Raw genomic sequence first — 10,602 nt, 5'->3', positions numbered from 1 at the left:
ACATAGAGAAGGCGCAGGGATCGCGCGAAGACAAGGCAGCCAAGCGCGCACCGTCATGTAGACACACTTGCACGCTGTATATACGAGCTGGCATGGCAGCTGGCGCTGAAACGCCTAAAAGTGGGGCAAAACGCACGGCCACGGTTACTTCATAGGAGAGGCGTTATTCTCCCCGAGCCCGTATGAAACCTAACTCAGTTTCGTGGAACATTCCAGAGAGGGCACCAGCTTATCTGCTGAAGATTGATTGAATCGCGCCTTCCGTCTGACTCTCTCGTCTACGCAGTCGAACTACTTATCTCGACTAGAAGTACGCTACACAGCGGATCAGCATTCACTAGATGAGCTAAACTTCGGTATGGTGGGCTAGGAAGAGAGGTGTAACGGATGCGCGCTTTTGACCGATAGATGCCTCGCGCTTCGTGCCTCAGTGTCTCTTTAATCACCATGGTATAGTATCATCTATAGGCTGGCAGCAGCGCCACAACGGCCAATGCCAAGTTAATTAATTAGAAATTGTTTTCTAAATAAAGCCGAGCTGTCAAGAAATATAAAACAAAAAATACAAGGGGTGGTGTTTCCATTTAGAGCTGAAAAATACCTACCTATACAGGTTGTTATAAAATGCTCAATCCTCTCAATTTCGTTAGCATCTTATTCTCTGATAGCCTTAGGTACAAGGTGGTGCTGCGTCCGCATAATCATTAATCCCTGCACTGTGAGCTTGAATCGTGGAACCGCTATCGCGGTGCCAAGATTGTTCAAGTGCAAGGTGTGATGTTTCCGTGTGTCTCATCTTGTGAGACCTTTCGAAGCAAAATTACAATAAGGAATATCGGTTACAAAACTCGCCTCTGCTATTCGAACTCCTTCAAAATCGAAGTACACGTACATTAGTAGAAATTGCTTGTCAAACGTTTATTTAAAAGTGTAGACAATTGTCATTTGCAGTATTAAATTAGTGGTAAGCGGGAAAGGCGCTACTAGGAATTTCAACGGGATACTAAATAAGCCCCCCTATGATTCAAATAATACTAATGAAGGAAACGAAAACAATGAAAATCCTACTCGATATTTTGTGTGACCTCCGAGAGCAACAAGAGTTCACATAAAAATATTTTATTAGGGTCAGTTGGGATACCATGACCCATGTGCAGTTCCCGAGTACATTTATTTTGTCTCCAGAGACTTTGGGTATTTTTCGTTTTATCGAGCACCAGAACAACTTGAACAACTCCTTCCTGTCTAGTGAGAGTTTACTTCTTTACAGGTGGGATCGAGCGCACTGAAATCACTTTTTGACGCGCGCCCGGTGGTGATCCTAAGTCAAGCAACGCGGAATGCCACATTCTACCAAAGTCGTCGCCAATCCAAGATTTTCTTTTTTTTTTTTTTTTTCATTTCGCCGCATAGAACGGGTACCCCATATAAAGCATCCCTAGGCTCTTTTCGCAACACACGGTCAAGTAGAAATGGAGCAGACTGTTCGACGAAGCACACTAGGAACCTTGATCGGAAGGCAGTTCATTTCTTCTGCACGGAGATCAACGCGCCATGTGCCACGGTGTCAGCAAGGGTCCAGACAAGTACGGCTTCCCGAAGCTGAATTGTCTGCCGAAGCCAGGAAAGGCGGCTGACTGCACAGCGCTGCCTCCGTATGCGTCGAACCCGCTTGAGAGGGAACTGGACTCCGGCTGAAGCATCTCGCCTTCGTTCAAGCTGCGGATGATGTACATGGTGTTAGCCTTGCGACCGCCCCCTCCTCCGCCGTGACTTGTGTAGTACTGCTGCTGAGTCGAAGGACTGGCTGTTTGGTGGACGGGGCTGGACAGGTAGCTCCGCGGGAGGACGTAGCTGCCGGGATAGGCTGCTGTGGCCCTTGTGTGGCCGGCACAGGTGATTACAACGACGGAGCAGACCAGGGCTGCGATTGATTGCTGGGGGGCAGAAAAGAAAGGTCGGGAGTGTGAGAGGGACACAAAAAAATGGCCGGAACTGCTCCGCAGATTCTGAGTTAATAACCCTATAAATACAGGGCGGAAGCAGCGATTTTGGAGAATCATCATGATATCGAAATAAGACAAGTTCAATATGTAAAACTGATTTACTAGGTGTGTACTGCATATATGACATCATTACACAACAATAACTTTTCGAACGGTAGCCTTTGAGCTTCCAGGAAAAAAAAAACGATGAAACACTGGGGTTTGCCTTATCAGTCTGGGTGAATCATAATGTTTTGATCATATTTTATAGTAATCAACGCTCTGATAGTGTTTAGTTAAGATATAATTACTGACAGACCTGTTGACATGAAAAAACAAAGAAAGTGCCGCCAACAGAGATGCCAATCAGCACTTTCGATATGCTCGAACACTCCATGAAAAACTAAGGAACAGCCTTTCATACATTAGGATAAAAATCGCGAATATCGCCTGCTTTAATAATGCTAGTTCAGTCGCGTATAGCGCGAGTGAACGAAACTTTATATCTCTCTGTGTGTTACATGTCAGAGTGTCATAAACTTGAAACGCGATGCGTTTGCAAGACGTTTAATTTACTTATTCGATTATGTCCGCCTCCGACGCCACTTATATCATGCTTTTGTGGCTATACTATACTATAACACGTATAGCATGGAAGGACAGGATGAGCGGGTTGGTATGGATAATTAAACTTGTTTGTCCGTCCCTTCTCCTTTTCCTCCTCAAGTCTAACGTAGTGCATCTCAGTAAATTTCTCCCTCCAGAATTATTAATCAGGTAATAATGAAACTATTAATTATCGAATATTGTTAAGACGAAAGGGCGTAGAAAATGCGGGAGAAATTGACTTGTTTTGTATTCGTCTCGGCCTACAACGATGTTCTTACAAGCTCCGACTACGTGCACATTCTCTAGTTCGTCGTCGAACTTTGCCATCGAATGTTGCTGCACCACTCCTAATCTCCTCAACTGTTTGTTTTTAAAAGAGCTAAGGCTTCTGAACCTTTTTCGCACAAGAAAACTGGAGGTGTTCACGCAGGGAGCAATAACCCTTTCAGACCCTTTCCAGTCGCCCACTATCTCGTCTTATAGCGATTCGCGATTGACAGCCACGCTACACTCACCGTGGTCGCGTACATTGCAAAACAAGACTGCAATGATGCGAATGTTTTTTTTTTTTCTTTTTTGTTAGACGGATAATGCACTGAGCGCTTCTGCGAGCTCATACCCATTAAGCACAAATTGATTTGTTGTAACGGACTATGCAGATGATGCCCTTCGGCGCACCTTTAAATTTCTATAATTAGGGTCATTGTTTTGTTGCCGGAAATCATGGCATAATGAATTTATGTTGTTTAATAAAGCTGGAACTCTCGTTAGAACAGTACCCTCGAAGCGAAGTTCTTTATTGTTTTGTTACTTTACTCCTGCCCTGATATACGCACATAGTAGTATCAAAGCACACTGATCGTTAGTTGTTCTCTATTGCACTTTTGCTACAAGTGTTGCCTTTTCGATTATTCCTGAGGGAAATTATTATATATAACGTAAAGAGAGAGAGAGAGAGAGAGAAATGAACTATGTTCATCGTACCTATTATCTCATAGCTGAATTAAAAAAAAAGAATTGACGAACGTTTATAAAAATAAAAAAAAAATAAACAAAGTAGACAAGCCTAACTTGAATAAAAAGGGAATTCATTTCAGTCCCTAAACCGATGAAAAAACTAGTAGCTTGCACTATGGTGTTCTATCCTTGCTCGTGCAATAATATTTCATATATATCACTGAAGTCGACGGATAATTGAAATCTCAAAAACGTCCATACGATATCATTTTCCTTGAATAGAATTTTGAATTTGAAACACACACACACACACACACGCCCACACACACACACACACACTTTCCCTTAATTGCAGAAAAAAAAAGGAATCTTGCACTAATAGCAGTCGCCCGTAACACCATAAAACATTAAAACAGTTTCCTTAAAATGCGATTCGCTCGCAGGAATAAAGTGAAATAGGCATAAAATACTCCTTTTTTGTACTTGGCTTCTGTAAACTATTCCTGATAGCGTAGCTTTTGTATGACTCAATCGAATTATTTCCTATGACCAGTGTTGTAGGCGTTACCGAAAAAAAAAGTAACGAAATACGTTACTCTCTACTTGCACATAAGGGGAAGGCGTTACCGACCTACGTTACCTCGAAAAAAAGGAACGCGTTACTGTTACAGTTACCGATAGAAAGTAACTCACGTTACTTTTTATTTATGAATTAAGAAGTTTTACTGCATTTACCTTACAGGGATGCGTAAGCGCCATGATTCAAGAAACATTACGCCTATGCAGACGCTTCTGGTTCTGATTTCGAAGGTATCGGATGACTGCAAGGACTCGTTACTTGGCGGCTAAAGGCACGCAAATATAAATTGAAGTGTAACTTCTTCCAAATCTTGGGGAGAAGATGCAGCGAATTACGTAACTACGTTACCCCTCACTCGAAATAAGTAACGTAAGTACGTTATGTGTTTCAGTTTTCTAAATATAACAAATACGTTACCACGTTACCGAATCAAGTAGCGCATTACCGGTAACGCCTTTTTTTTTTTTTTGTAACGCATTTCCGCCAACGCTGCCCATGATCAATATTACCCAATTTTTATGAATTTGCTGAAAACGTGATTTATAGCTGCGCTTCTGTGGTGGCCTATATATCTATGATAGATATATGCTACCGGCACGGAAGTGATACATTCCCCGAGTCATAGCTAAGAGGATTCCTTCGAAGTGCCGGGATCCATTTTGGGAGGGGAGGTCATCCGAACCCAGAGTGAAGCCCGACACGTTCCTAGTTCCACATCCCATCCGTAAGAAACCAAACCAACTCACCACAGAGAGCATCGTGCGAACGTTTTTCGTAGCCTCCCACGCCCAGACGCTCCACTAGAACCGATGAATGGAAAGAACGAGCTTCGCAATACGTCTTGCCATTGCTTCGCTTGGCTCGTCTTATATACGCCCAGCAGCGGACTGACCACGAGCCATTCCCCGGCAAGCCGCCATATTTATCTTCCCTTTCCCTTTTAGTCTACTTCGCCGAGGACACACCTCCCAGGGTCCGTGCCGTACGGGAAGTCCTAATGTTCGCGACCCTAATGCACGAGTCTGGAGCGAAAGACTGAGAAAGAAAGGGTCCTCCTCTTCGCTTCAGCGACCGCCATCTTGCTCTTGGCCCTGAATTCGGCAACATGTAGGTCACCTTCGGGGAGATGGCCTCAAAGAGAAGTAACACACGTCGCAGGAAGGCACAAAAGAAACAAAGCCGGTGAAATGATAGACTGATTTGAGAGGGCGGCTTCAAAGTGGAACGGATGGGTGATGAATCTGGTCGCCGGTTGCGGTTTCGTTTTGATTCTCTAGCGCGCTCCCTGTCTCTCTCTTTCTCGCTTTGTCTCTCGTTCTCCCTCTGTTGACGCTCTCGCGCGCTTGCGACCCGCTGCGGAGAGTTTATGAAGCCCAATTGGCCCGTGGAGATGTCGACAAGTTGGCCGCTGCTTAGTACGCGGAAGAGACGAGGATTGATTGACTCTAGCTTCCTCGTTTCGGGACAGGAACTTTGCGGCTTCGGGTGGCCTCTTGGGTTTCTTGACTCGAGCATCGTTTTCCTGGAAACGGTTCGCTGTCTCTGATCGCTTTTGGCGACGACCCTCCGGCTATTTTTAGATGTACATCTCTTTCGCGGCTCTGAGCGCGTCCCTGCACGAGGAAATCTCTCGAGTGGCGGTTCGAGAACGACATCACATTTGAGCTTCGCAATTTTGGCCGCGGGCTCTGGTTACGATTCAGGAGCACGTAGTCGCCGAGGGTGTGGTTTCACTCATACCATTTAAAAAGGAAAGGAAAAAAAGAAACGTGGATTACTAACAGCAGGTAAGTAAAAAACGCAGGCGAGCTGGTGATTGACATCCATAGTAAACCCAATACAAGGGAATACAAAATAAATAAAAAATATACACACAGAACGAAATCTTAATAATTGAGACTTCAGTTTTGTCCGCCTTTTTTAAAATTATTCCCTTGTATTGGGTTTGCTATGAATTACTAACAGCAGTTTTTCTATAAGTAAAACAAACTGAAGTGACGGCTTCAGTTAACATCTAGTATTTTTTCAGTCATGAGACTTCAGCGAATATTTAACTCGGAAATAACTTAGCCAAAATATTTGCAATTATAAACATGGTCACTGCCCGGTTTAGTGCATCCACATACTACAATGCTTGTCAAAAAACGTCAACGTTTTATTCTCTCTGCCACGTCCATGCCAATGCTTTTTCAAAATTTGCCTTACGCAAAATAGGGACAAAATAGGGCCTGTCCATATGGGAGCTAGAAAATTTCGCACAAGAAAAAAAAATTTGTGAATTGTTTTTTGTGCGGAAAACTTCCTTTCTTGCGTGAAAAATATTTCCGGCAAATAAAAATAGAAGAGTTTTCCCCACAGCATAACCTGCGCGGCGAGCTGCTCTCTGAATGGCAAAACACTTATTTACTGATTTTATGTCCCACGATCTTTGAATATGCCTGTGCAATTTAAAATCGTTTTCATTACGCTTATTGATCAAACTGTGCAAAACAAAGCCGCGATATTTGTTTCTGGAAAGTATGTGTGCAATAAAATCATCGGGGCCATTCAAAATTACCTTAGTTTTAAGCCACTGTATTCTCTCAGAAAATGCCTTCGATCAAAACTAATGTATAACATAAACTCAAAAGAAACCAGGAATTAACAGAAGTATAGGTCTGTGTATCCGCCATAATTTATTTCGGAGGTCGGTTTTATATTGGAAAATATAAAAAAAATTTAACCGTTTAACGAATGCTTTTACATAATCGTTTCTTCCGCCTACAGTTGAAGAATGGGAATCGGATGCTTGTGCAGATGCTTTCGAATGACTTTGTTTTAATATTTGATAAACGAACACGATTAATGCTCTCTTGCCAATGTTATGAATGTTTCCCTTCCGAGTCAAGTTTATTTGGGGTCGTATATTTGTGTGTATAGGTGCGTATATTTCTTCGGGTATTTTTCTGTATATTTGCGTGAATTTAATATGCACCTTTATCACTTTCCTACAGTCTATTACATAAAAAACAAAAATTCCCCAAAACTTTTGCCTTTCATCTGGAGATTTTATACCACCAAGTTTCTGGCGAAATAAAGAATTCAAGTATCTTAATCTTACACCGACCTCTAACCGAGCTGAACAATCATTCTAAGAAAAGTGGGCAGGGTACTTAGGATTCAGTTGTAGCAAAGCACTATAAGTCACTGTGATAATAAGTGGATTGGATGAAATATCACGCCTTCAGTTTGTGGTCAGGAGAAGAAACTGTGAACTTCATGAAAGGGTAACTTACCAGCTGTTTGTGCGCTCATTTGAGCTAATACTGGAAACACGAATGATGTTCCTTCTGCCAAAAGGAGTATTTTTCAAGGGTGTGGGGTCAGATAATAGTGCCTTTAAAATGTGCACCCACGCGGGAACACGTATAACGGTAGCGTAAAACGTTTTTCCTGTTTTTTCTTTGTGAAAAAAAAAACGGATTTTGAACGAACAAGCAAACGCTGGTGCAAGAACGGAAAATTGTGTTACCGGAAAGTCGGAAGAAGGAAAAAAAAAGAAAAGCTAAATTTGCACAAATCAACACACGAGTTTGTTTTTTCCTTGACTGGCCGGAAGTACTTCTATTCCTATCATATGATGTTACGTCCAGTGGCGTACCAACTTGTCTTTGAGTGGGGGGCAAACCGGACCCCCCCCCCCTCCTCCCCCAGGGCCGGGGGCGGTGCCCTAGGTATCCCCGTGGCGCCGCCGGCTAGTGTTTTCCCTGCCCAGTGGCGGCTGTTTCAGGGGGGGGGGGGGCAAACACATGCCTTTGCCCCCCCCCCCTCCCGCCCTGGGAACTGGGGGGGGGGGGGGGCAAGCGCCCCCCTTGCCCCCTCCCCCGGTTGGTACGCCCAAGGTTACGCCTATTCGAATAACGAATAATTATTAAGAAATAATTCAAACATCAGTAGATTTTTTTTGCAGTGAGGAAATAAACGATGCTTTCAGTTTCACTTCAACATTATATGCGTTATGAGCGAGCTCATTTTCCTATACAGCCAGCAGCAAAAATAAAACAGAAGAAGACGGGCACTTTCTGTGTCTTGCCCCCTCTTTGTTTTATTATTTCTGCTAGATGTAGACTTTACCATCAACAGTGTTTTTGAGCGTTGACTGGCATAACTGAAATTCCCACTTATGACGCACTTCTGTCTAGCTTGATATCTCAGCGCTTTCAGTAAATCATTGTTCAATCATCCCTCCGCTAAATATTGTTTTATCATTTATTAGCACCTACATTTTCATGTCATAAATGCATATATATGCTTCGATTACGCGGTTTCAGACAGACAAACAAACACACACACACGCAAAATTAAATCTCCGGCGCAAACTGCGTTGCTAAATACTTTTGGCTTGGAGAAAGTAAGGTGCACGCAACGGTACCCACAATTTTTTTTTTTTTTCTTTTTCATTTTGTTACTTTTCGATTTGTTAATTTATGGAAAATTATGTAATGAAACTACGTTTTTACAAAACCCGGCAACCCATCTCGTAATGAGGTTATCGTATCTGTAACAAGATCGAGCGTCCGTGTTTTATTCAATATTTCGCTCACGTATGGATCTCGTATGCGAAATCTTTTTCATGACGGTCATTGTTTCTTCTGCCCTTATGAATCTTTATAAATTCGACGGCTTCCCTCACGGAATTCGTTTGCTCCCTGATACGCACGCAGTAATGAGCCTTGGCTCTCGAATGGGCGACCGTACATTCGAAAAGATCAAATTATACGCGACAATCGTCACTTCAATTTTTGTTGTTTAGACATTCACGCACTTTTGTTGTAGCCAAGGCTGACGTCTTATCGTGTCTTGAAATACTTCACTCACATGCATTTTCACGCTTAAAAGGTTTCATGAAGACACGAGAAAAGAAAAAGAAAAATGGCTGTGATCTAGAAAATAGTAACACTAATGATAATGAATGCGAGAATGAATGAATGAGTGAATGAATGAATGAATGAATGAATGAATGAATGCGTCCGCTTTTTTTAAAAAAACAGCCAAAGCCAGTTTTGTTGTCACATTCGACCAACCCAGACAGATTTATCTCTTATATCTATACGTTTGAATATTGAAAGAACACAAATAATATGTCAATTTATTTACTAAGAGACCCAGTGTTGAAAAAGTTTTTTTTCAAAAATGTACCTACGTTACAGTTACAATTACTTATACAAAAGGACACCTAGGTACGCACTTAAAAATGTACCTAGGTATCGGTGCGGTTACTTCAAAGCAACTTTATTTATTTCCCCCAAATTTGTCAGAATATATTGGAAGTAAAGCTTGTTATACTAAGAATAGGCACAGAAACGAGTTCGATAAATGTGCTTTATTAGTGTGAATGTGAGGCCAGAACTTCCATTGTTTACCATGCCACGCCGAAACAGCCGAAACTCGCTTGTTGACGTTCTTGCCTTCAGAGCCGGTGCTGACGTCGACGGGCACAGAAGACGTCGGCCGCATGAAGAAACGCATGAGTCGAGTGCATATGCCCCTAACCTTCGCGACGACGAGCGAAATGCTTCAAGCTTCCTCGTTTTTACAGCGAAGCTGTTGTGCGCTAGGATCTGGGAAAAAATGCGTCCGTGGATGTTGACCAAAAACTCCCAATTGGCCGTGGCAAGTATGAATAAATAAAAATAAAGAAGTGGGCAACCAGCGTGAGTCAGCTTTCCTTGGCGTTATTAGATTTCGAGGTCCTGATCCCTTGTTATCATCTCAAGGCATCGCCCTCGAGGTCGTCATCGAAGTCGTCCTTGAGGTCGTCAGAGAGGTCGTCCTCTAGGAGTCGTCCTCGAGGTCGTCCTAGAAGTCGCCCTAGAGGTCGTCCTAGACGTGGTTCTCGAGGTCGTCCTAGAAATTGTCCTCGAGGTGTTCCTAGAAGTTGTACTTAAGGTCGTCCGAGAGGTCTTACTAGGCGTCGTCCTCGAGGTCATCCTAGAAGTCGTCCTTGAGGTCATCCATGACGTCGTCCTAGAAGTCGTCCTTGAAGTCGTCCTAGACGTCGTCCTCTAGGTATCTTCCTAGACGTCGTAAAAATAACAGCTTCGCTGGTCCTCCATCTTGACGTGAGCTGGAAGGGCTCTACATTTTTTTTCCTTCCGTTAGTCGGAAGAAAAATAAGCTTTTTCTTTTCTTTTGGATTTTTTTCAGTTTTTATAACTGCAAAATTTGAGTTTGATTTATTGAGTAGAAACTGCATCATTTACGCAATGTTGCATTGCTTAACGATTGTAATTATAATTTATTTTCAGTTTTATTTCATACTGTTTTTATGGCAGAAGAGAGCCACCACCAGGACAAGATACAGGCAACAGATACTGCGCACATCTTTCAAGTTATCTCCTCCCTTGTATAGCTGCCAGAGGAGTTTCAAACACGAAAGGAAGTCAATTTCGGTTTGGGATGAAGGAAGCAGGTCACTATTTTCCCTAAACG

The 10,602-nt window shown here is 42.8% G+C and overlaps 1 protein-coding gene across 1 annotated transcript; it reads right to left on the bottom strand.

Moving 5' to 3' along the window:
- Positions 1-1,381: 1,381 nt before the first annotated feature.
- On the bottom strand, positions 1,382-4,965 carry LOC8043080. Its single transcript, XM_002416006.3, has 2 exons — positions 4,878-4,965; positions 1,382-1,937 (listed from the first exon to the last, which is right to left on the bottom strand). The coding sequence occupies exons 1-2, from the start codon at positions 4,887-4,889 to the stop codon at positions 1,545-1,547; spliced, it is 405 nt and encodes a 134-aa protein (XP_002416051.2). The 5' UTR covers positions 4,890-4,965; the 3' UTR covers positions 1,382-1,544.
- Positions 4,966-10,602: the final 5,637 nt, after the last annotated feature.

Source organism: Ixodes scapularis, unplaced genomic scaffold (genome assembly GCF_016920785.2).
Source record: "Ixodes scapularis isolate PalLabHiFi unplaced genomic scaffold, ASM1692078v2 PGA_scaffold9__187_contigs__length_104089568, whole genome shotgun sequence".
NCBI lineage: Eukaryota > Metazoa > Arthropoda > Arachnida > Ixodida > Ixodidae > Ixodes > Ixodes scapularis.
Note: the sequence above shows the minus strand (reverse complement) of the source record. Positions and strands in the feature narration are given on the sequence as shown.